This window comes from Elgaria multicarinata, chromosome 22 (assembly GCF_023053635.1).
Source record: "Elgaria multicarinata webbii isolate HBS135686 ecotype San Diego chromosome 22, rElgMul1.1.pri, whole genome shotgun sequence".
Taxonomy (NCBI): domain Eukaryota; kingdom Metazoa; phylum Chordata; class Lepidosauria; order Squamata; family Anguidae; genus Elgaria; species Elgaria multicarinata.
In genome coordinates this window covers 10,025,959-10,053,355 of record NC_086192.1, presented here as the reverse complement: position 1 = coordinate 10,053,355, position 27,397 = coordinate 10,025,959, and the positions used below count along the sequence as shown (strand labels likewise).

General features: G+C 40.8%; 1 protein-coding gene across 3 annotated transcripts in view; it reads left to right on the top strand.

The window, feature by feature from the left end:
- Nucleotides 1–27,397, top strand: part of MED13 (mediator complex subunit 13) — a 119,627-nt gene that overhangs the window by 29,041 nt on the left and 63,189 nt on the right. For all 3 annotated transcript variants that reach the window (XR_010026425.1, XM_063146470.1, XM_063146469.1), the window contains exon 4: nucleotides 26,272–26,417. Coding sequence is in view for 2 of the 3 variants with exons in the window: in XM_063146470.1 (XP_063002540.1) it covers nucleotides 26,272–26,417 (146 nt within the window). In the remaining variant the exon portion in view is untranslated. The remainder of the gene's footprint in view (nucleotides 1–26,271; nucleotides 26,418–27,397) is intronic.

Below are 27,397 nucleotides of genomic sequence, written 5' to 3'. Positions count from 1 at the left end.
AATAAAAGCAGAAACAAAACACATTAAAACAATAGCACACTAAACATAATTTTAAAGGGTAGGTTAAAGAGATGTATCTTAATTCTTTTTCTGAAAGCCAAGAGGGTGTTGGGCTATTGTAATTCTGGAGGGAGAAAATTCCATAATGTGGGGAGACACAGCAGAAAGCCCTTTCCTGCATGCCTGACGAAAAGGCCTCTCTGCAGGCAGCAGTGCCCTCAGGAGTTTGTTTGTTTGTTTGTTTATTTATTTATTTATTTATTATTTAATTTCTGTACTGCCCAATAACTGAAGCTCCCTGGGCGGTTCACAAAAATTAAAACCATGAAGAGCATAATAAAACAACCAACAATTTAAAAACACAAATACAAAATACAATATAAAAAGCACGACCAGGACAAAACCACACAGCAAAAATTGATATAGGTTAAAACATGAGATTAAAACAGCAGAGTTTAAATTTAAGTTAAATTAGGTGTTAAAATACTAAGAAAATAAAAAGGTCTTCAGCTGGCGACGAAAGGAAAACAATGTAGGCGCTGGGCGGACCTCTCTGGGGAGCTTGTTCCACAGCCGGGGTGCCACAGCAGAGAAAGCCCTCCTCCTAGTAGCCACCTGCCTCACTTCCTTCGGCAGGGGCTAACGGAGAAGGACCCCTGTGGATGATCTTTCCTGCACATTTTAGTGCCCCATCAGGTTCATAATGAAGGGTACCTACATAACAAATGTAGTGAGCAGCCCACAACTCTTACTTTAAACTAGATATTCATGTCTCTTGTCTTCTGCCCTCTTTCCTACACCTCCCTCTGCCAAAAGTTCAGGAGAACTTGAAAGCTTCTTCACTACTCTGTAAGATTTATTTATTTTATTTATTTATTTATTACATTTCTATACCACCCAATAGCCGGAGCTCTCTTTTTTTTAGTCGACCCTAAAAAAAGGTAAACACATAGCTGTTGCTTTTGGATTTAGAAATGTAAGGCCCTATTGTCTTGTTCCTGTCTTCCGTTGTATATGGTGTGACCTTTGTTGGCTCCTGTTTAAAGTCAGGCTTTAAGAACTCCTCTTCTATCTGTTCAGTGTATTTTCTTTTGTTTTGGAAGGCATAGAAGATAATTCATATTTTCACGATTGTGGGTGTCTTTCGTTCCTTTGGAATGCACCTAATGGAACCCATTGAAGTGTCTTTCTGAGGGTCACATAACGTATTTCCTAGAGGGAATTGTGAAGTGGGAATGGCAGACACTTTGTTCCTAAATGCTCCTAAGGATGCAGTGTATGCATGCTGGCAAATCCTTCTTGGCCATGCACCCCCAGCACATGCACTATGGCCAGATCTACACCAAGTGGGATATAGCACTATGAAAGTGGTATACAAGAGGCAGGAGCCACACCAAGCAGGATGTAGCACTATGACACCAGTATATGGTATGTGTCAATGGGCCCCAACAGTTGTCAGTGCACTTCAGTACTGCTATAAAGCAGTAGTGTGGCTCCTGCCTCTTATATACTGCTTTCATACCACTAACTGGGAGCAAAAGAAATCTAATGACCTGTCTTCATACCACAGTCATTGGTGTTGTTTAATTTGGCAGTTACATATGCTGATTCCACAGACAACTTCTAGTAATTCCTTTGTCTGATTTTAAATTTGAAACGGTTGTTTGAATCGCGTATACCTTTTTTAAATAAAAGTTTTTTATTGTGTAAAGTTGCTTTAAGAACCCCCATTGATAAGGTGGGATATACATTTAAGGTGTTTCTAAAGCTATTGCCATACATTAAAGCCCTAGCATTTTGTATTATCCAAGCGATCTTTAAAAATAATTATATTTCCAACTAAATGCTGATACACATCTTTAGAATTGCAGATGTTTGAAGGATGGCACCTGTTAACTGCTCTTCAGAATTTGACAGATTTGTTGTTTGGAAGTGTGTGACAAAAGAATTCGTGATGGCACAACAAGGCAGATGGGGAAGTGTACAGAAATGATAGCAAATACTGAGTAATGGCAGCATATTCTTGAAAATATCGTGCAAAATGAGTGCTTTACTTTTAAGAGTATTGTTGAGGCTGCTCTGTCTCAAGCATTTAGCTGATGATGAATCTGCCGAAGAAATCATAACATGGACCAGCAACTCTTGGTTTTGTGGTGTAGGATTCCTTCCTCAAGGAGTTGTGTTTCTCCTTGAGATTGAGGATTGCATGGGATATAATTTTTAATATTTTTTGAGCATTATAGTGACATGTGCAAAAGTAAGGCAGGCTCTCACCAAATACATTGAATATAGCCTAAAGGCTGGTAGTGACAATGAGAATTTTTTGTGCAGATCTGGAGAGAATGAAGCCATAGAACCAGACTGCATAGACAGGACATTCTCTTCACAGGCAGGGGGAGTTGATGGCCTTATAGGCACCTTTCAGCTCTACTATTCTATGATTCTATTAAAATGTTGAGGATGTTTAATTGAAAAACCATGAGGAGAAACTGCCTTCATATACAGTGTAGATTCCATCTTAAGCAGTTCTAGTGATAAGTTCAGTTTCAGCTTCTGCCATGGAATGGACTGTAATGGAAAACAGCCGATGTACAGGCCAGACTCCCAGATCCGAGGGGAGGCAAGAGTAGATTATTGGCAACAGCACAAAAAGGGCAGATGCTACAGCCTACCAAAGCATCGTGATTATTTTTTAAAAACTTTTCTGCACTTGTATGAGATCCTCCCGCAATGTACATTGGCGCTGCGGAAATATTAATGTTAAACAATTGGAATTGAAACAAGGGGGTACAGACTGACTGAGAACTGAAGATGGCTACTTTGAATTTCTTCTTTATTTTGCCAATCAGACTGTCCTTCAATTGCTTCTCTTTTCCCCTGTCTTGGGTCAAGGCTACTTATGATGAATTGTGTACTTCAGGCAGAATCCAGAATAAAAAACCCCCATGATAATTAAATCAATAATAAGTATAGGTTATTTATTTAATACCTATCTATCTTCCGGTGTTCCAAACTGCCACTTTGGGTATCTGTTTAACATTGCAGATACTGATGAGGACAGAAGCCGAGATGTTTAGCATTAAATATATTTTGAAATTATTCTGTTGTTAGTCTGCCTCCCTTTCATATAATCCTGCCTTTTCACCCCTCAGCTCTTCAAGGTGGCCTAGAAACATAATTTGAAACAATAAAAATGCCAATATTAAAACAAATTAAACTTGTACAGGCCTTAAAAACAAACATCAGCTAAAAGCAGATCAATATTAATTGCTATTGGAAGGCTTAAGTGATAGACAGGTGAAGCCAGGTGAATGCACTTAGGGTGGTAGTTACCCAATTGGGGTACCACCACTAGATAAGGCCCTATTTTTGGTAGCCACTCATCTAAAATGTAACTGTTGAGGATATTTGCAAGAGCCTCTGATGGAGATTTCATATGATGGGCAAGTTCGGAAGGGCTGAAACTGATAGTTCAGATATTCTGGTTCCAGACCATTTAGGGTTTTACAAATTTTATATAGGATATTTATAAAACACCTTTCATCAAATGATATTAGGGTGGTGAACAATAAATATATAATAAAATACAGTAACAAAACAATGACAGGAAGTAAAAACTGACTGAACAGCTTAAAATGTCTGAGCAAGCAAGCCAGTTCCACCTTCATGGGGAGGTTGTTCCAGAAACGAAGTGCCCCTAGTTGTTACATGAAGAGTAAAAGGCATCCTGAGAAGACTCCCATTTACAGATTTCAAAAGATGGGCAGGCTGGTATAGGCAGAGGGATCCCTTGAGGTATTTGGCTCCTAAGCTGTTCAGCGTTATAGGGTAAAACACCAGCACCCTGAATTGAGCTTGGAAATACAAATTATTATTATTATTATTATTTATTTATATAGCACCATCGATGTACATGGTGCTGTACAGATAACACAGTAAATAGCAAGACCCTGCCGCATAGGCTTACATTCTAATAGAATCATAATAAAACAATAAGAAGGGGAAGAGAATGCACCAAACAGGCACAGGGGAGAGTAAAACTAACAGTATAAAAGTCAGATCAAAATCAAGTTCTAAGAGCTTTAGAAAAAAGAAAAGTTTTTAGCTGAGCTTTAAAAACTGCGATTGAACTTGCAGTTCGCAAATGTTCTGGAAGAGCGTTCCAGGCGTAAGGGGCGGCGGAAGAAAATGGATGAAGCCGAGCAAGGGAAGTAGAGACCCTTGGGCAGGCAAGAAGCATGGCATCAGAGGAGCGAAGAGCACGAGCGGGGCAATAGTGTGAGATGAGAGAGGAGAGATAGGCAGGAGCTAGACCGTGAAAAGCTTTGAAGGTCAACAGGAGAAGTTTAGGCTGCCAGGGCAGCTGCTCTAGCATCACTATAATATGATCCCTTCTGGCCACTTTATCTGTTGTAGTCCCTACTCCTTAATTGTGCTTTGAATGAACTGGGGGTGTGGTGTTACTGCAGGGTCATTGGCAGAGGGCTATCTGATCCTTTCTATCTGGACCTACCAGCATTTCAACCAGGGATTTTTTTGCATGAAAAACAGGTGCTCTAGCTCCAAGCTATGTTTTTTGTGGGGTTTTTTTTTTGTCTTTAAATATGAAAGTCTGGTTAAAATGTAACTGCTTTGCTCTGTTTTAAGTGCTGGCGTTTTCTTCCTGCAAGATTTCCCTCTTAAGGGTCTTGAACATGCGCGAACATACAACAATCTCGCCCAATCCAGCCTGAAAAGTTCCTGCAATGGTTGTATCTAGACCAGCCTTCCTCAACCTTGATGCCTTCCAGATGTTTTGGACTACGGTTCCCAGGATTCCTGTCCATTGGCCATGCTGGTTAGGCCTGATGGGTGTTGAAGTCCAAAACAACTGTAGGGCCTCAGATCGAGTAAGACTGAACTAAAACATGCTGCTTCTCCTTTTCGCTTCTAGGAGCTGGCTTTATAGAAGTACATAACTTTTTTCAGCGCTTGAGGTGTGTGTGTGTGTTCAAATGTGGTTTAACATCTGCAACTGCCACTTTTTAAAATAGGCCTTTCTTAAAAGACAACAGAGGCTTTACATATGTCAGCTCTTTGAGGTCAGATAGTTCAGTTATAATTCCACCAATTCAGCTGAGCACCTGATACAAGAAATAACAATTGTACAGTTAATACGCTCAACTGTGTGAATTGTTCAAATATGATGACCTTACCTCGAAACTGAATGAATGCATTCAAAGGCTGCAAAGGCTGTCTTTTCTATTGATAGGGAAAACTTTTAATGATTAATTCACTTATTACCGAAAGGGCAGAAATAATTAGCCTTTTAAGTATCTCTACACTTAGTCTTCACCCTTCACATTTTCCCATTGACATGGCCCGAGGACATTCTTGAAGGAAATTCCATTGCAAGAGTCAGACAGCTTTTCTTAAGTGTTTCTCTTGTGGTTTAAATTTCAGCCATTTTTTTTTTCTGGCAACAGCTCCAGCTGAGGAATACTTCTGCAGCTTGCAGGCAAGCCGGATGGGGGTTCCTCCTCCCCCTGTTTTTTGTTTTGTTTCTCAGAAAAACAGACATGTGAAGCTTTTTTTTTTTAAAAAAAGAATGTGTGCAGACTTGTTTTATGAAATGAATATTTTGCTGAGGGGGAGAGATCAAGACTCGTCTATTTATTTGGTACTTAATTAAATATTAAACCCACCCCACCCTGAGGGAAAACTACAGCTGTCATGCCTGAGCTGTTATACACCGCCTTATGGGCTCCACCTCCAGTTTGAAATTATCCTTGCATATGCAATAAAATAGCACTAAAATAACTCAAAGCTATTACGTTATTTTAGTGCAACTTGTTCTATAAATGATAATCAATTTAAATGGCAGGTGAAACACAGCTGCGACTTCGTGGTGTTTTTAAAAATAATAAATGGTTTATTTGGAGTAAAATGTCATGTTTAAGCGATAATTTAAAAAAGTTGCAGGCAACAGGAAGTATAATATCTGGTAGTGAGGCTTGCTGGGTACTTTGCACACAAGTTCCCATTAAACTTAATGGAGGTCGCTTAGCAGCAGTACTGAATGGTTGCAGCTGGGTAGTGGGGGCTGGGCTGGACCCCCACACCACACCCAAATACTTGCACTAATTAGGCTAGATTTACTTAAAATTGGAAATGAGAGAACTGTAACAAAAAGGGTTATTGTCCCACAAATGTAAAATTGCAATACATTTGTATTTGCTCCTTAAGGTTCTTAAATTGGTACTCTCCAACATGAGACTCTAGAAAAACTTCGCTATGATTTCCAAATCTATATGATAGTTGAAAGTCAGTGAATCCACAAGAGTGACTGTTTAGCATCAAATCCCTAGACTTCTACCACCTTCAGGTCTAGAAACAATAATAAAAGCACACACCAATCACCTTTGCATGTTAAGGTAATCTTGTAGGTTACAAAGACATGTTGTAAGGGCTGCCTATTGCATGTTGCTATTTTAAATTGTTTTGCACTAATGCAGACACCTCTTCACTGACTTCAAAAGTCTTTTTCAGTTGCAAATAGCCCTTCAACAAAGTGCTCCAGATGCAAATGTATTTGAATCTCCCAACAAGTGATACTAAATCTAGGGTCGCTTCATGCATGGCAGAAAAATCTGGTTTGCCACTCCTTGTATTTGTTTCTGGGACTCGCACCCAATCATACTTCAAAGTATAAATGTAATGTGTATAGGGGCAGGTAATATCTTAATCCTCTGAAGGTAATGCAATGTTTAGCACCTTTTTCTTCCTCCTAGAATCAAGCAAAGCTGCAGCAGTATTCATGGTTTGGGCAAATAGAAGCAAGTTTCTCAACTGTGTGTGTGTCTGTGTCTGTGTGTGCAGGATTCGTCAGTTTCTTTCACTTGATGAAGTTGGAGGAGAACAAATGGCCCAGAATATGTCTTCTCAATTAATATTACTTCTCCCCTCCTGCATTTAAAGGCCTTGATACTGCATAGCAACAGCATGTCCAACTCCCAGATGGAGTACCTTCAGGTATTTTGGTGCAAGAGAACAATTTGGAAATTTGCCAACCATATTGCTTCTGCAACATGGTGTCTATGCCTTTATCTGAGGATAAGTGAAGTTGTATAAGCATGTCTGTATAAAGGCCTTGCCAGGTGCAATATTCTAGGTTATCTCCCAGATGGCTCTCCTATACCAAATGTCAAGATTTGCGGCAGCATAAATTGGCTGTGTAACAGTATTATTTTAACACAAATGAAATAGTTTATCATTCTAAAATAAAGTATTTCTCAAGTGTCATCATTTCCCCCACATGCATTCCAAATTTCCCGTATTCCTCCCCTCCCGGTTTCAGGCCTTTGTGCGGCCTGAAATATTCTCCCTCCCCCCCCCCCCTTTCATATCTCTACTTGTGTGATCTAGAGGACAACAGGTTTTTCTTCGTGGTCTCTGTGCATCACACATATGGGCTCTGCGCCTGCGCGAAGCCCCGCTTCGGGAAATTTCCATAGCTAAGAGCCATTTTGGGCGGGAACCCTCCCGTCTCCACTGCGCATGTTCTTCTTCGACCGTCTTCGTGACTGCCTCGTCGGGAACCTTTTCCACTTTAAAAAGTTAAAAATAGCTAAGACTTACCTTAAATCTTCTTCTAGTCTCTCCCTTTTCCACTTTCCTCTTCAACTCTCCTTCCTAAAATAATAATAATAATAATAGTAATAATAACCACCTCATTATCTTCCCTTTTCTTTACTTCTATCTGGACCGCATGGGCCCCAAGGCCCCATTTAAAAAGTGTGCCCGCTGCGTGACAAAACTACTGCCGTTGGATGGCCATAACTTTTGCGTCATTTGCCTTGGAGAAGGACATACGGTTGACACTTGCCCTCACTGCCAAGCCTTCTCAAAGCAGACAAGGAGGCATAGGGCTGATAAATTGCGGGCCGAGCTGTGGGAGAAAGCACTTGCGGCGGTGCTTTCTCCCACAGCGACTAAAATGGCACGCCAGCAAATAGGTATGGCGAAACACCAAGCTGATTGCGGTGCAAAAACGATGGTGGGGCAGTAGCCCTTAGAAGGCATGCATGGCTGAGGTCAACAGGGCTACCGCAGGAAGCTAAAACTCGAATTGAGAGCCTTCCCTTTGACAGCACAGGCCTTTTCAATTCTACGACTGATCAGGCTGTCGACACTATTCAAAAGGCCAGAATTACGGCAAGGAAGATGGGGTTAGTTTCTGCTCAACAGCAGTTCAAACCCAGGAGATGGTACAGGCAACCGGGTTTTAGCACTACGAGATACCAGCCAGCCAGACCATCGTTTAAGCAGCCTTCTCTGTCTCAACAAGGGAAGAAGCAGTTTCCAACATCGAAACCAAGATTTCAACGTCGTAAACCTGACTACTCACAGAATCGATATCTTTGACTCCCCTTTCCACAGCATCATAGGCACCCCCTTCGGCGATCGACTCTCGATGTCGAGGGAGGCACGGAATCGCCTCACCTCAGACAAATGCGTACTCTCCATCATCGAAAGAGGCTACAAGATAGAGTTCGATTCCTTAGCACCCTCGGGAGTCTTGAGAACGACTGCACTATCAGCGCCACTCTGGCAGGAGGTCTGTTCTCTTTTAGAGAAGGGGGCGATAATTCCAGTACCCAAAGAACAGGTAAGAAGGGGATTCTATTCCCGATATTTCACCATTCCCAAATCAGATGGAGGCGTCCTCCCAATATTGGACCTACGAGACATAAACACCTTTATTACACCAAGAAGGTTCCGTATGGTTTCCCTTCCTGCAATTCTCCCATTACTCACGAGAAACTCCTGGTTCGCCTCTATAGATCTCAAGGATGCTTACTTTCACATAGCTATTCACCACCACAGTCAACAATATTTACGCTTCACCATAGGCCATCGACCTTTCCAATTCCGCGTACTACCATTCGGACTCTCAACAGCACCCAGGGCGTTTACCAAATGCATCGCAGTGGTCTGTGCACACCTGAGAAGCCGAGGGATACAAATACACCCCTACATCGACGACTGGCTCATAGTCGCAGAATCAAGGATCGCCTTACAGAAGCACCTGTCCTATGTGCAGAATCTAATGGAGGATCTGGGGCTAATAATAAACACAGAGAAGTCAAACCTTCATCCATCAAAAACCATGAAGTTCATAGGTGCAATTTTGAACTCAAGCACCGCCAAAGCTTATCTACCGGTCGACAGAGCTCTCGCCATCGAGAACATAGCGAACGTCCTTGTGAAGCAACAGAGAACTATTGCTCACACTATACAGAGACTGCTGGGGCTGATGGCGTCGACTACCATGGCGAGGCTGAAAATGAGGCGTTTACAGTTATGGTTCAACAAAATGTTCAGCCCGCGGAGGAATGCCAGACGCGTTTTTCTTTCTTTGCCGCTGAGAGTAGCCAGGTCTCTGAAATGGTGGACGAATCGTCACAACCTTTTACGAGGGGTACCGTTCAACCCGTCACGACCATCGAGAATAGTCCCGACGGATGCATCGTGCACAGGGTGGGGAGCTCACCTCGATGCATTACGGGTACAGGGCCTATGGTCAACCAGAGAGAAAAAAGCGCACAACAGCTATCTCGAACTGCTCGCAGTCCAAAAGGCTCTCAGAGCTTTCGACATCGAGATCCGCAACCACCACGTACAAATAACATCAGACAACACGACGGTCGTGTTCTATATCAACAAGCAAGGAGGAACAAAATCTACCCTCGGCCAGACTTACCATACACATTTGGGAGTGGTGCGTTCGATGTCAAATCTCCCTCACCGCGGTCCACATAGCGGGGCTTTCCAACGTACTGGCAGACAACCTCAGCAGAGAGTCGTCGACAGTGCACGAGTGGAGGATCCATCTACTTGTCATCAAAGAAGTTTTTCATCTCTGGGGGACGACGGAGATAGACCTGTTCGCGACAAGGGACAACACGATCTGCCATCAATTCTGCAGCAGGGCAGGTGTGGGGCAAGGATCCCTGGGGGATGCTTTTCTCCGCAACTGGGACAGTCACTTCTTGGATCTGTTCCCCCCGTTTCCCCTGATAACCAGGACACTGGCCAAGATTATCAACGACAGGGCGAATTGTATAATCTTGACTCCATGGTGGCCCAGACAGAACTGGTTTGCAACCCTACTAAACAGGTCACAGGGTCATTTTGTCCGGCTCCCCACGAGACGAGACCTGCTGTTTCAGGGTCAGGGCCAGATATACCATCCAGACCTCGACACACTACATATGACAGCGTGGAGACTGTGCCCCCGGTAGTAACAGAGGACTGGGCAATCAAAATCCAAGAAGTTTTAAATGCAGCCCTCAAATCATCAACACAAAGGAATTATAACAAGAAATGGGCTACTTTCACTGCTTTTGCTACTCAACAGGGTTTTTTTTACCATCAAGCTGCTCGGTTGACCAGGTCCTGTCCTTTCTGTTAGTTTTATGCCAACTAAATCAAAAAGACATCTAGTGACCATTTTGTGCCTTATGTGGCACACAGAATAGAATGTACACTTAACAGGTAGCTGCAGTGAATCTTGGATCTTTGCATATAACCCTTGTAATGCTTGTGTGGTTCTCACTACAGGCTTATCAGTTCACAACTGCCCCCTTCCCCAAAGAGTCTGACTTTCAGTGAAATATTTTTCTCATTCATACTTTAAAATAAAAATAAAAATCTTAATGGGTATATATGCTCTTTCTCAGGAGCCAGGTCTGTGATCAGGACTAGAAAAACATTTGCAATTCCTAAAAGCCACCATCAAATATTTAGGAGTCAATCCTGCACTAAACTGGGGGGGGGGGGAAATCAACGCAGAAGCCTCCCATTTTTAGGAGTCTGGTTTAACAGCTACTTGAGATTTTCCCCTCACTCGCCTTTATGCAATATGACTTACATGGAAGTGGTGATTCTGTTCATCTGTTGAGGCATGCATTCAGACTTGTGCTTCTGCTTTTGGAGAGTTTGTCAACCATGCATAAGGTACGGTAGTGTGATCTACGTAGGTCAATTGCTTCCAGCCCCACTATAATGTAACTTGAAGGAGTAGCAGGTAGAGATGTCAGAGTATTGAATTTAGGCTGAATTACTTTAGATCTATGTATTTTATGCTGAGATATAAGGCTTTGTGTGATCTACGTTCGAAAACATATTGCTTGCTTATGTATTGCTTCTTAACAAGTTTGATTCCTGCGGTTCTTACTTCTAAATGACTTTGTTAGGATTGGGGGTGCTGATTACTTAATGCTAAGATAATTCAAGCTTTATTTTGATAACCTGTTTGGTCTGTGCTTTTAGTTAATTCGAATAGTCTCTTTTTTTTAACTTTGCACTTCCATTTTATTTCCCACTACCCTCTCTAATCCAATAATGTCAAATACACATATTTTTAAGTAACAATTCTGATGAGTTTGAAGTGGCACTACGTACCAGCAGGAGACCAGGTGATGATTTTCTCCCTCCCCCCCCTTTTTTTTTTGCTGTAGACAGCTGGAATGGATAGCTGCTGTAAGTAGGACAGGGCAGGATAAACAGCAGGAGCTGAGAGCATTGATCACATGATTGTCTCTTTGGAATATTGGGTTGCTACAGAGACCACTCAGAGACAAATTTAGCACTTTACATCAGAACGACGTTTTCCCTTGTCTGTCTGATTAGAATGTGCTGCGGTTGTGGATTTGCCTGGAAAGCTTGAGAACAAGGGAGCACTTTGGTGGTCTGCATTTCTCTGCCCCGATCCCCAACATTGTTTACCCCACCACTACCACCACCACACACACACACACGGTACATTCATTTCTAGTTTGTGAAACTGAAATCACTATTGACTTAGTTGAGGACTTCTACTTGGAGGAAGGTTTGAGTGAAAGACTCTTCCGTATATTAAAAACAACAACACTTGAATGTATTAATCCCACGTTATATTCTGCTTCTCCTCCCAGGAGCAATGCATGAATTGATGTAAAGTTGAACAGTGGAAACATTAATAGTAAAATAACATACATTTTAATACATGTATTAACAGCCAACATTAAAAAAAGATAACTAGTCAGAACAAAGCCCACATTCACATCACAGAAAAAGATCCTATCCAGGTTGAAGGGACACACACACACACACACACACACACACACACACACACACAGAGCAAATGGCTCCTTCCATCTTTTGCCTATAGTGGGTACTAATGAGCTGCCCCAGGAATGCTTCTTTGTAGGGGAGACCCATGGGAGAGTCCTGTGAAGCAACTCTTAAGATGCACATCTACTGTCTTTGCAGATCTTGAGATCTGGATGGTGAGGGATGAATAATAGGGGAGGATGCTGTAATTAGGTAGCAATTCCTAGGGATGTGCATCTTTCTGTTTCTGCCCATCTCCTTCCCACTCCCCACAATTGTTTGCTGATGCTATGGCCGGACTGGGCTTGTATGGGGAGATAGCAGGCATGCATTGCATAGCCAGGGTCTGATGTTGCTGATATTTTTTTATCAAAAGCTCTCTACAGGCTGCTAGTATGGAGGCTTTCAGCTGTCAGGCAATCTAATCTCCCCTACCATGCAGTTCCCTATTTCCCATGTCCGTCTCCGCATATATCCATCATTTGTGTGTTCTTCTTCTTAGTAAAATGACTCTGGAAGTAGAGAACAGATATGTACGATCTATTCAAAGATGGAAATTGCAGCCGAACAGAAACAAATCATGATGTTCTTTTCATGCTTGGTAAGATTGGTTGTAGACAGGACTTGCTACTTGTGGGTTGAAGGTGAAAATTGGAACCAAGTATTCTAGCAAACGTCTAGCCTGGATTGTTCCTGGGCTGAGGAGCTGTGGTGTCGTACACACTCTCTGTGTTTGTACTGCACGTATTGTGCTCAGAAGTCAGTGCTATGGAAAGAGATGGACAAAGAGTTTGCAGGCTAAACGTGCAGTTTGGCTTATGCCACTTGAGAATTGATTATGAACAAAACGTGAGGGCTGGTTAAAGAAGCAGTTTAAAAAGAGACAGAAGGTCAAGAACTGGTGTGGTGTTGGTCAAAATGTCCTGAATAGAGTGAAAATGTACACCTAATCCAGAATCGAGGAGGGGTGCATCACGGTGATCTGGGGATGGCATGGACCGGTTGTGATTTGAGTTTGTGTTTTGAGTGGCAGAAGATGCAGTGTTGGCTCTTTGTAAACTGTGGCTTGCAATTTTGAAAGCCATCCTCAGAAACATACATTGCCCCTCTTCCCTTGTTGGCTTTAGTGTTACTTGTGTACTAGTGCAATTCATGGTGAACGCTTCAGTTTCCCATATTAACCAGGACTTGAAGGGCAACATGTACTGGTTTAACCTACAAAGCCTCTGTTCAAACAACACACTAAGCCACAGTGGTTAAGTACTTTGAGCTAAACATTGTGGCTTAGTGTGCTGTGTGAACCATGGCTTAGTGTGCCATGTGAACCATTTCTAAGCATGGTGGGTATATAATCACAGTTTAAACACGCTTACTAGCCATTTGCTGCAAAAGGGTTAGTGGACTAACTATGGCTTAGCATGTTGTCTGAACAGGCCCAAACTCTGGTTAAAAAAAGAAATGGGTTAGTGTTAACCATGATTTAAGATTTAATGCAACAGGATGAGGGAAGGAGGTGCAAATTAAGTATGATTTCCTGAGGTTTGCATCCAATTTACAAACCATGGTTTGCAGGGAGCCAACATTAATACACTGTACTTCATAGTTAAACTTCACTGCATCTATTTGATTGGTTTGCATAGTGGTGAGAGCACAAATTATCCATTGTAAAGTTAATGCAATATTTATTTATTTATTTAAAATGTTTATATCTTGCCCTATATCACTAAGATCTCAGGGCGGCGTACAGATAAAAACATACAGTATAAAACAATATACACAGTTAAAAACAAATTAAACCATGATCCAAGTTAAAACAATATATAATTTAAAAGCAATAGATACAGTTAAAACAATGTGCCAGTGAGTTTAACCATCAAAGGCTTTGTTAAAAAGCCATGTTTTTACTTGGCATCGAAATGAGATCAGTACTCCAAGGGGGGGGGCACCACAGAGAAAGCCCTCTCCCTTGTTTCATCATAATGTATATGTTGCGTTGGTGGGATGCGGAGAAGGGCTCTTCCAACAGATCTAAGGTCTCGGGCAGGCATATATAAGGAGAGGCGCTCTCTCAAGTATTGAGGTCCCAAGCTGTTTAGATACACTACCAATAGTGGTAGTGTATCTCTGATTTGTAGATAATGAGGACAGCCATAACAAATACTTGTCTTTGTAAACCTGTTTTTTGTTTACGTTTTGCGTTTTTAGTAGTGGGTTTCAGTTTTCTTGAAGATGCGTCATTTCTAGCAGCAACTTGGTACATAGATAAAGGTGAGAGAGCATCACTCCACTGTGCTGGTGTAAAAGTTTTTGAGCTCTGATGTCGCCAGCTAATGTGCGATGAGCTTTTCAAACGATAAACAAAAAAGGCAGCGTGTAAGGAAATGACTAATTTCATTTAATCCAAGAGGCTCTTTACGGACTGGTATGACTGCAGTGGCCAAACACTTGGGCAAAATGAAGTTATCTCCTCTTCCTGATTTCCTAGTGCGTTTTCTGTGAAAGCGTAGCTTTGTAAGCCAGCACGTTGGCACTTGCTGTTTGTTTTCTCTCTTGGTGAGAAATCGTAATCCCTGCATGTGACACTAGAACTGTTTACAACCGAATGATGAAGTACCCCCCTCTCACCCCACAACTACAACGTGACTACTTGCAGCAGAGAGCCACATGACACCTGCTCTTGGCCATTGTATTGTGGCAGCTAGGTTGGTCACCAGTACATCTAGGGGTGAGCATATTACCCCAACATTAAAATCACTCCACTGGCTGCCAATTAGTTTCCGGGCAAAGTACAAAGTGTTGGTCATTACCATTAAAGCCCTAAATGCTTTGGGTCCAGGTTACCTGCGGGATCACCTTCGCCCATACAGTCTGCCCCGCACACTCAGGTCCTCTGGGGAGAACTTACTTCAGTCAGCCAAGACTAGGCTGACATCAGTTTCCCAGAGGACCTTTTCTTCTGTCGCACCCGGATTGTGGAACGGCCTGCCGGAGGAGATTCATAAAATTAACTCTCTCTGTGATTTTAAGGCAGCTTTGAAGACTAGCCTTTTCCAGCAGGCCTACCCAGATCAATGTAAAATCAAGAATTTTTAAGATGTGTTTCCTGTTCCCCGCCTCGATCCAAAGGGAGAGGCGGGTAATAAATAAATAAATATGTTGTTGTTGTTGTTATTATTATTGTGCCACCTCCACCTTGAGACAATGCCCCTGAAAATACAGATTTCTTTGCCTTTCTGTGAGAGGAGAGGAGTGGAAGGAACCTGAATGTGTGAGAAGATAAGGTTTATTCTACATGAATTTCTACCACATGGTGACCGCAGGAGTCACACCACAGGAAAAGCTATTATGGGAGCCTACCATAATGATGATGTCACTGTTGTTGAGGTGGGGTGGGGAGGACATACATCAACAGCCAAATTCTTGGAGAAATGCAGATTTTGGCAGGCATCTGTTCAAATAGAAGTGGGAAGTCAGGGTTACGACTTACAGCTAAGTAGCTTGTCTATGTGTTGAAATACACTTCTCTTCATACTCTGTAGCTGATAAACTGATAATTCATGAGACTTTCAGTATGCTTCTCAAGAGCCTTGGGTAATCCTTAAAACGTTGGCACTTAATCTGAGGAAGGCGCTGTTGACTGTAGACTGTCAAATTAAGCTAAGCTAGTTAAAGCTATTCAAGCTGGGTAATGAGCAATTGAATATATTATAACCCAATTAATAGTACAAGTGGAGAACTAAATTTCGCTATTTGCAGAATAGGATTTTTAAAGAAAATGTGCATTTACCCAATTGAACGTAAATCTTGTTCCGATTCTGTAACGAAGTAACATGGTTACATGAAAGCTAATTGATAATAAAAGCAGCGATCATTCATCTTTGTGGTAGAAATTTTCTGGGGTGCTTTCTGAACAGCTTTTGGTTTTTTATATAATCAAAGTAGTGATTTAATCATAACAGAAACAAAATGCTACAATAGGTTTGGGTTTTAGTACAAAGGAGTCTGAAGGTGGTTTTCCCCCCTGTATTGTTTCCCAAAACACTTTTTTTCCTTTTCCTAGTCTTTAATGGGATTCATTAATTAATTTTATTAAGTCTGACATCGTCTGAAACTTCTACATCTATTATTTTGTTGGAATATCCATCATTTCCCCATGTTATTGAAATATAAGTTTTAGCCAATGTTAAAAAATAATTCTGTATACTCCTCTGTATATGGGGACCTTCTCATAGCCCACCATAAAAACCCGGATCTACACTACTGCTTTAAAGCGCTTTGTAATAGTTTTGAAAACAGTATAGGGAGTGTGTCCTGGTCCCCAACAGTTATCAAAACTATTATAAAGCACTTTAAAGCAGTAGTGTAGATCCTGCCCAAAGTATCCGGAAGTGTTACGCTTTGTAATTTCCTTACTAATTGCATAACATTTGCCCAAACTGATTTAACCATAGAACATATCCACCAGCAAGTGAACATTTATAGTATCACATTTTCAACAGTCCACATTAAAGTTATAAATGCTTTTCAGCCTTGAGGGTGTTAAATATCATCTATACAATATTTTCAATGAACTTTATTTCATATCTGATGCTATAAACTATGTACTGTGACTTTTATGTATTGCCACATACGTTTCTCTGTTGAACACATATTTTGTTCTCATTCCCTTTTTTAAGAGTCAACAAAAGAATTGTTAAACGCTTATGCTCAGTTTCTCCTAAGTAACCTTTGTTTACATTATTTTTCAAATTTTGGAACCTTTTCTAGCAAGAAGAGCTAGTATTAACCTATATTTGCAAAGTTTTTAACTTGTAAATATTTGTGAAATATTGGAACATAGCTAATTTCTGCTACTAACTTTAAATATATGATAACATATCATATTGACTTAAATTTATACACATTTTAAGTTATACCTAGCTCACCCTAATAATTAAAGCTGTCTAAAATACCATGATTAAAACTTCCCACAGCTACAAATAAAACATCTAGTACTGGATTACTCTTTATCTGTTATATTTTATATCTTGTAAATTCCCACATGAAATACAAAATAGGTAAGGGTGTTGATTCCTCTATTTGTTGTTTATTCGTTCAGTCGTTTCCGACTCTTCGTGACTTCATGGACCAGCCCACGCCAGAGCTTTCTGTCGGCTGTCGCCACCCCCAGCTCCCCCAAGGTCAAGTCTGTCACCTCCAGAATATCATCCATCCATCTTGCCCTTGGTCGGCCCCTCTTCCTTTTGCCTTCCACTTTCCCGAGCATCAGCCTGTATCCCGAGCATACAGATTCCTCTATAAAGATCCATAATTGTTCATCAGCAACCCCCAGAAGTTCCCAGTATGATGACTAATGTTGCCTGTAAAAAGCTCAGACCTCCTTTCTCATTCTATGCGATTTTGTGAAATTCTTGGCACCCATCTCCTCCCACATTGAATTTATTATCAATATTTTACCACCTGTATACTAAAAATCAAAAAGGTATTAAAGGAATAATTTTGGGAGAACATTCATAGACAGAAAAAACTGTTAAGTCCCAAAACAAAATATTAACTTTTTTCCATTGGTCTAAATCAGTTTTATTTTGGTTAATCAAAGGAATGTAGTTGTCTTAATGGTTTCTCTACCAAAGAATTTGGTTTAATTCCAAATTCTTCAAGGGATTGTATAAAAAAACCTCTTATTTCATTTTTTCTTTCTCTTGTTGCATTTGAAGGTTAAAGCATCCAGTTATCATATATTGACCTGGTTTTCATGTTGTGACAGTTCACAATGGCTTAATTTGCCCGTGGGGCTGTTGTGTTGCGCACCATTCTTGCATAATGCCCACAGTGCTCAGCTTGCCACGCATTGTCATATCATGCATACTCAAGTGGCAGGGCCCAATGGGTAAATTAAGCCATGGTGGGCTGTTGTGACATGTGAATAGTCTCACTGAGACCACTCTAAGAACTATCCCACAACTATTTATTGATGACAGAATGTTTTTGAACAAACTAGCTGGGTTTCTCATAGCTATTTCACATTTATCAGCATATTAGGCAATCTCATGTTTCTTTATGGATGCCTATAATGTTAGAGACCTGTCTTTAGCTGCTAATGGATCCATATACAAAGAAAAGTCAGAGAAAAAGGGCATCCTTCTCTGAGTAGCTGCTATTAACCATTTTCTCACTTTAGGTATAACTATAAATCAGAGAACACTATTTTTCATATTGTTTTTCCTAATCCAAATTATAGCTTTTCGGCTGCATTAATAATACTATTGTTTCCAAATTGCAAGAAGTAATAGTTCCATTTTATTCTGAGCTGGTCAGACCACATCTGGCATAGTGCATAGTATCCAATGGCACTCCCACACAGAATAGTCCCATTGAAGTGAATGGGCCTAGTTTACGTAGGGCTACCATTAGATACGGTCTAGTTCTAGGCTCCATGCTTTAGGCCTGTTGGAATAGATTATGGTCAGCAGTATAGAAAACCAGACCTTTGGGGGGAGGGGGAAAGGGTTGAAGGAAAGGGTATGTTTAGCCTGTAGAAGAGAAAACAGAGGGGGAACATGATGGCTTTCTTCAAATATCCAAAAGGCTGTCATATCGACTAGGGCACAGGGCTATTTTTTTAAGGAGTGAAGTTACAGGAGGGTAGATTTTGGTCAAACATTAGGAACACAACTCCCATCAGTCCTAGCTAGTATGATGAGTTGCAGGTCAAAACATCTGGAGAGCCACAAGTTGTCTACGCCTGCAGTAGGAGAAACTTCTTGATGATAACAGCAGTTTGACAAGGGAGCCCATTACCCAGAAGGGTGCTGTGCTCTCCCTTCAAGCAGATGCTGGATAGCCGTCTGCTAGGTATGCTGTAGCTCTTGGATTCCGTGCATTGAGCAGGGGTTTGGATTAGATCACGGCCCCTTCCAACTCTATCATTCTATGTTCCATCATCCTTAAAGTTTGCTACTATATAAGCTATCAAGCTCACATTATCAAGATTCAGAAAGTTCTGACTCTTCATAAAGCCTTCTTTGAGGCCTGTGTATAATACATAGATGCTGCCTTGGCATCTTAACTATCCCTATGTCCGGAATTTCCTTTTTCCAATGACAGACTTTAAAAGGTGTGGGCCCATCTCCAGGCGTGTGACTTGCTGAATAACAAAAAGAATCAATTTGGAATTTACTGCTACAGAGGCCCAGGCTGGCTTCACATCTGGGCTTAGCTCTTTGTCTGGGTTAGACTCTCTGGATAACAAAAGGGAGCTAATGGGCTAGGAATGTGGTGTTACAAAAGCCAGGCTGGGTGTTCTCTTCTTTAAGTCAACCTTAAATGAAGAGAACCTTGTGGTATCTTAAAGGCTAACTTTATTAATGTGGCACGAGCTTTCACAGACAAACAGTGACGAGATCCAACACAGGTTGATCAATTGTGGTAAACAAGATTAAATCACAAGGAGTGGACAAAACCCGTAAATGTAGGTGGGTCCAAGCAGACCTCAAGCTTTTAGTACTCAATTTGTATGAGCGTATGAGATTATTACAGTTTTTCTGTGGCGATCAACGTGAGCAACAAATGGAATGGCCTGGATGATTTCATCATTGTTACTATTTCCAGAGGGCAGTCTTGTTAGCCTATTCTAGCAAAAATAACAAAGAGTTTTGCGGCAATTTAACAAATTTATTCTGACATAAACTATTGTGGACTATAACTCACATGTATTTCATGAAGTGGGCTATAGTCCGCAAAAGCTTATGCCAGAATAAATGTGTTAGCATTTAAGGTGCCAGTAAACTATTTGTTGATATAATACTTACTGGTTTGTTGTTGTTGTTGTTAAAAAAAACCACAACTTTGGAGAATCTTTTCAGTAATCAATCTTAGTATTTCTTTCCCCCTTCAACTTAATCTTAGGACATGGTCTTTCCTATAATCGGACTTGTGTTTTCTTCCAAAGAGCCTGAAGAAACAAAGGCTTATTCAAAATCAATAAATTCCTAGAATCCTTCAGTCTAATTCTTGGCATGACAAAATTGTAGCCTAATGCAGTCTATGAATTCTGTGATAAAGATTGAAGGATTACTAAAATATCAGGACTTTGGCTACCAGTTTAAAAGATCCACACTTCTTTTCCTAGATATCTACAAACAATGAGCTCTTTCCCCCCCCCCCCCTAATTTTAAAGCAAGACTCACCTAGAAACTAACATGTTAAGGTGCATTTTGCTGACACTCCGAGGTTTTTATCCCTTTCAGACTGTCACTAGCAGTCCTTTGCCATACTTCCACCTGAACTAAAAGAAATTGTAGAGAAATAAGTGAAGTAAAGGTTTTTTTAGATTTTGCAATCATTAAAAAGTTCTAGCAAAAATGCATTTTAGAGACCTAGGGTTGTATCAAATTAGCACTCCCCATAGACAGAACAGCTTCTGTTGGAGGAATGAGGAAGGGGAATTCCTTCTCTACTCTGCAACACCCCCCAATGCACCCCGTGGAAATCTCTGGAGCAGATTAGGGGCAGGGGGAGGAAGCTAAGGGTAAGCTTCATTGCATGAGCAGGAGTTTGTTCACGCAGCATTGGATCTTGCCCCTCAGCCTTACGAGAAAGTAACACATACAGGAGCCTGTGAGGAAACTCAAAACTGTAGACAGAACAGTGAAAATTCATTCTTAATAAATATCAGTCAACTTGCAAATTCTTGAAGACCATCACCTGTTCAGGTGGCAAAGAAAATCAGAAAAACCTTCCTGGTTTGTTTAGTATTGTTGTTATTATTGTTATTATTATTATTTATTTATTTATTTATTTATATAGCACCATCAATGTACATGGTGCTGTACAGAGTAAAACAGTAAATAGCAAGACCCTGCCACATAGGCTTACATTCTAATAGTGGTTGTGCTGATGGGGAGGAGGAAAATGGGAGCAAATGGATTGTGTGCTTGGCATGCCACTTCTTCACGATAAGCTAGGCTTCTCTGGAATCCTGGCTTATTTTTCTATGCAAATGAGTTAAATGAGGCTTTTCTATGTAAACGAAGTACTGATTTGATTACTCCTCAAATATGAATATTTACACTCTACCAACCAAACGTAGGTAACTGAAAATAAAGTTCTGGCATATTTCCCCCCGGTAATGATCAGTTGATACTTCAACCTATCTAGCACGGGCATTTCATTTCTGTTTGCTACTTGGTGTTTTGTGCTGGATACAAGGCAGAGTGAAGCAGAAAGGAGCAGCCCAGGAAAAAAGAAAAGACGAAACTGTCTGGTGCACAGATTCCTATAGTCCCATACATAGCCTCATAAACTATCATGGGTGCTGGTCGTAAGAAAAATCCTATATAAAGGAGAAAACTTGCAAAATTTATTCAGTGCAGCAAAGAGATGCAATGCCAGTTGTAAGAATGAAACGTCATAATAATACTCTTATTTAGTTGTAAATTAATTTGATTTAGTTGCCAGATTTGTACCATTTTAAAGGGAATTATATGAAATAATAACATTGGGAAACTAGATTTAAATTGATCCACACTTCTCCCATTGAAATTAATGGGATTTGAAAGTGGTTCAGTTTGACCAGATTATACCCATGGTGAATAAACTAAGCCTGCTAATAGGTTGCCTCTTCTCATGAATGAAGTTCCTTGTCACAACATCCTTTGCTGTCCTTTTTAGTTGTGGAAGATAATAGAAAATATACAGTTGATTTTTTTTTTTGAGCAGTGTAAGGGAAGTTATACTGTTAGCAATAATGGCTGATGTGTGTTCTTGTTGGTTTTGTTTCTAATGATCTCCTATGAATGCCTCCTTGTAACAGAGTGCATTCCTTTTGGGGTTATACTCCCCACTTCTAATTACCCAGCCCCAAAATCCTACGGCTTCACTCTCCTGTTTTTCTTCAGAAACTATTCTGTTGCAGCTTTCTCATTTTGCATCTCCCGCTTAGATTTGCAGCCTTCTCATAAGAGACAGGAAACCTCCCTAATGGTTAGAACCAACAACTTCAGTGCTGATGGTTTGAATGGTGACTTTTGAGTTCTGTCTGGTTTGCTGTTCTTACACAGAAGGGATTTAATGTGCTCTGTTTTGTTTTCATTTGTCTGAGCTAAACTCTGCAAGCTATTGTGCAGATGCATAAGAACTGGCACATCCCCAACTGAAAATGAGTGCTGAAAATGTTTTAAGCCAGGGCTGGAAGATCCAGCACAGGCTGCCCCTGACATAAAGACAAAACCATTACCATGCAGTGATTTCCCACCCCCTCTGCTTTTGCCCGTGTATGGGATATTTTATTTCCTGGAGTTTGGTGCTATAAGGCAGACAGATAAACCAATATTGACAATGGCAACCAACAGCTGTAGCATGTGGATAGCACAGAAGGGAAGTAGCCAGTGTAAAACATAGAACGTTGGATTTCAAAAGGCGCCAGGCCTGTTTTGAGATGGCTTGAATTCAGAGATTTGTAATCTGATGTGTTTAAAACCAGAATAATTCCTAGATATGTAGCTTTATTCCTCTCTGTTTCCAAGACGGGCACGTAGCTGCCTGCCCACTGTATGTTGGCAGGAACCTTGGTTGTGTGTGCGCATAGATGGATCCTTGGGAGTTGAGATAATTAAAAAAAAATTGGTCAAACAGGCTTTGTTGCAATGAAGCACAAATTAGGTTCCTTATATAATTGCACTGTGATCGCAATAAAACAGGTGGTTTGGAACCTTAACACTTGTGCACCAGGCTTAATTTGGTAATTTTGAAGTGCCCTCCATTCATGTACTTGTGCTAGGAAAATGAGCAAGTGGCTCTACCCTGTTTCACCGAAAGTAAGGCATCCCCCGAAAATAAGACCTACTTCCAGTTTTGCCCCTCGCTATAATATAAGGCATCCCCCCGAAAATAAGACCTACTTCCAGTTTTGCCCCTCGCTGTAATATAAGGTATTCTTCTTCATGGAAAAATAAGACATCCCCTGAAAATAAGACCTAGCGCATCTTTGGGAGCAAAAATTAATATAAGACACTGTCTTATTTTCGGGGAAACAGGGTATGTTGGAGAGAAGAAATCAAGGCTTCAGTTTCAAGCCTCCATTGGATGACTGTAAACAAAGCTGGAGCAAGGATCCTCCAGGATCCGAGCTGTGTGGGTTGAAAGTATTTCAGCTCTCCCATGAAGCCTTGATTTTTCTTCCATGCTTTTGTGTGTTAACACTATAAATATAGCATTTTTACCATTCACTGAGATGTGGAGTGGGCATGGAAATGCCATTTTTTTAAAAAAAATCTGTTCTTTTTCTTTTTTAGAATACTAATTTTAATCTGCTAAGAGAGTCTTCCTTTGTAGTAGCGGTGCTTGTATCCCACCCCCCACCCCCAAAGCAAGATATCTAAACAGAGGAGGAGATATGCCGGAAGGAAAGGAGTCCTATATCTTTGTATCTGCAGTTTCATGGGAATCTTCTGTTAGTGTGTGTGTGTGTGTGGGGGGGGTGATCTTTGACATACATAAAGAGAGCTTCGGCTGTTGGGCGGTATAAAAATGTAATAAATAATAATTTACTACATTCCTTTTTCATTGCCATGAAAATCAGTAAACATCTGAACCAAAAATAGGGCTTTCGCTTTAAAATAAATAAATCCCTAAGACTTCGTTAGACACCTTTTTAGACAATTTGATGGTCCTGCAAAATTAAATTAAAAATAAATTAAAAGCTTACTCCAGTTGCCTTGAATTCCCTTTTCAAATCAATAACTTATCCCCTAGTTTTCAAATGTGTGTTTCCATTTCCAAGGTATTCTATTTGAAAATGAGAACAAAGCCTTTTGTGTTTACTTTTTACATACGTGCACTTAATGTACTCAGCAATTTACGCTACTTCTCATTTATCCCCCTAGAGAAGTTGTTATTCCTATTTTATAGGTGGGGGAAATGGAGGCTACAGGCATGTGTGTGACGGGCTGCAATCCTATGCAGATTCACTTGGGAGTAAGCCCATTATGCATACATAGGAAGCTGCCTTATATTGATCAGTATAGCTATTTATTGTTTACTGTGCCTAGTATTGGGTCTTCAGGGTCTTGGAAAGAGGCCTTCCGCATCATCACCTGGTACCTGGTCCCTTTCACTGGAGATACTGAGGAGTCAGCCTTGGTTCATCCACATGCAAAGCAGATGCTCTCCTACTGATGCTCTCCCTTGGCTTTGGACACAATGGGACTGACATCTAAAGAAGCATGTATAGGATGCCTTGTTTAATAATAATTCCCTCACCCCCAGAAACTCTTGGAGCAGTGGTTGTAAAAGGAAGGGGTTTTAGGGGGAAATCACGTCTAACAATGTTTCATTCAATATGTGTGTGTTTTAAATATATATCTGTAGATGATTGTGGTGGCTGAGCCAATTGCTGAAGGCGATTTCACACATTAGCTTGTTTTAGGTGTACACTTAAAAACTTTCAGGTCTAAACTTAAGAATGAAGTGTGAATGCAACAAAGAGCGTGTTTCTTTCATTCAGACATGTTTTGAATGCATATGTATCAGGGAGCTGTGACTGGCTCCTCATCCTTGTAGAGTGTATTTCTTGTGAGAAACGTCTCTATAATGTGTGAAACAGTCGCGAGATGTTACTTAAATTGAGGTTTCCTGTTCATCAAGATTTCCCGGACTCTGTCCATTGAACCATATTATGTAGATAAGAAGCAGTATACAAATGACATTTTAAAAAAATGTTCCTTTCAGCCGAATTGGTGTGTGTGTGGAGATAGAGAGAGGAAGCTGTGGAAGTAGATTAAGCGCTGAATTTTCAAGGCTTGTATTTTTTTCGGGACAGCTGAGTTCCTGTGCTGTGTTCTGCTTAAGGGTTGCCTGAATGCCTTGAGCATGTGTATTGTTAAGTCTCTTATAACTTAATTGAAGGGAAGAGTGTCTGAATCCCCTTTTGTTTTTTGAAATGCTCATTAGTCATTGTTGATAATGGAGTGTAAACAAATAGATTAATTTTAAGCAGCCTGGTTAAATATACCTTTCCCTTAAGTGTTGTAGTTTATATTCTTCCACTTTCTGAGGTGCTGTTTCACTAATTTTCTTGTTAGCTCTGAATATTTTGAGACTGAAGACTCAGTTGGCTGCCTTAAACAGCTGAATTCCTTTCATAAATGGGAATGATGAACCTTTTCAGTCCTCAAGCAAATAATTAATCTCAAATGTTGCTGGAAAACAATATTTGCTAAGGACACAAGGGTCACATTCACACAGAATAAGAAACCTGGTTTATTGTAAACAAGCTACATGCTATTGCACACAGCCTGTTTGCTACCATTTTGCTCCTCCCCACTAGTGTGATCGCTAAAGAAATCAGGGAGGTTTGTTTAGCGTGTAACTGGGGTTCCTGGCTCTTTGCTCCTTTTCCAAACCAGGATTTGGAAACCAGGTTTCTTCTTGGTTTACAAATCCTTGTTTGTTTGGGAATGACAAGCCAGGATCTCCAGTTTGGATGACACACCCAACAAACCTTCCAGATTTGTTTAGCAGTGGGCTTTAGGTTTGCAGGATCTACTTTGTTTTTTCACTAGAACCCCAAGGACCACCAACCTGAACTAGGTGCATAATAGCGGTTTAGGAAGGTGGACATAGAATTGTGGAACAAGGTTTGTTTCTGAGTACATGTTCATCTCAGCCCAAAAATTTGATTTCAGTGCCAGAACTGGAGTTTGAACACACATTCTTTTACACACAAATCTACTCCTCTTTCCCCCACAGGCTTCCTGATTTCAGCACCCTAGTTTTGCAGGAAAATGCTTTTTCCTAGGTCTTGGTAGATGGAACCTTTGCTAAAAACCACCCAGAGTCCTACCACTACATCCCTATCTACTTTCTGCCCATGCCTGCTGTATATCAATTGGTGTCATGTTGCCCTCATCACATGATTTGTGTGGGATAGAAATATTGCGGGTTCAGCTGAAGATTTCTGGCCACTTGTTTGAGGCAGGGCAAAAGATATAAAGATCTTTCCCCCTTTTTGTGCTGGAAGGAAAATCTAATTGTTCAAGAGTCACCCGTTCTCTCCCCCTATTTTAAATGAAGTTGAATATGACTGTTCTTAAGTGCTGTGCTAACCAACTCGATTTCCTTCTGCTTCATCCTTAGTGAGCACCTGTCCTGCTCCTTCACCTTCTTCTTACACGGGGACAGCAATGTTTGTACCAGCGTGGAAATCAACCAGCACCAACCTGTTTACTTTGTTAGCGAAGAACATCTCACCCTGGCTCAGCAGTCTAACAACCCTTTTCAAGGTAGGTTTCTTTGTCTGACTTTGGAGATCGTGTCCTTCTCAGCCAGTCTGTTTTCAGTTATTTCTTTGCATGTTAAGAATCTTGAATCTTGTGTTAGGAATCTTAAACGTTCCCCCCGAATGCTGCACTAAAAACCAGAACTGCATAGCATTAAATGGATCTTTATCTGTATTATTCCTGGAATGGCCCTGAACATTTTTTTATGGGTTCCTCTATGTACACGGAAAAAAAAACTCCAACACTTTCAGAGAAGATCTGTCTTCTGTTATCAGGCTTTCCGTCTTTCATTTTTAAGAACTGCACTGTGCCCTGAAAAGGGGCAACTTGCAGGAATTGCTTCAGTAGATGGTACTGCTCTTTCATTTCTTTTTAATTTTTAAATTGTTCTCCTGTCCTGTAAACCAGATTATTGTTCCCACTGCTGTCTCTGTGTCAGATTTTCAGTTGCATTAATTTCTAGCTCCTGTTATGGTACACTGATTTTTGCATAACTCACACTGTTTCAGTACACATACATTTTAATGAGGGACAATAAGTCCTTGTCCTGAAATTGCCGGCAGAGAGTGACTCCTTACTGCAACGCAGTGCAGCACAGCCTATCCTGCTAATTAAAGCAGGGTATTCAGTTATTTATTTCTGAGACTTTAAACAACGTTCTTTTGTAAACAACATTTCAAACTTTTTCAGGGTTAAGAGGCTATTCATCACATTGAACCATGTTTAGAGTTACAAGAACTAGCAGGCACAAGTCCTGGGTTTGCCTGCACCCTCTTCCCCTTGCATGCCAAGGTTCAGATCTCTCTTTGGCATTTTGTCTGAACCTTGCAAAAATGATTTGTATGCAAACCATGATTTGTCCGCAGTTGGTGAGAGAAACTATGGTTTGAACATGATGGACTACCCTGTTTCGTTGGGAAACTATGGTTTGCTGCAAACCAAATTTGGAAGCTTCTGATTTCGGTGTGAAGCAGAGTGGGAGC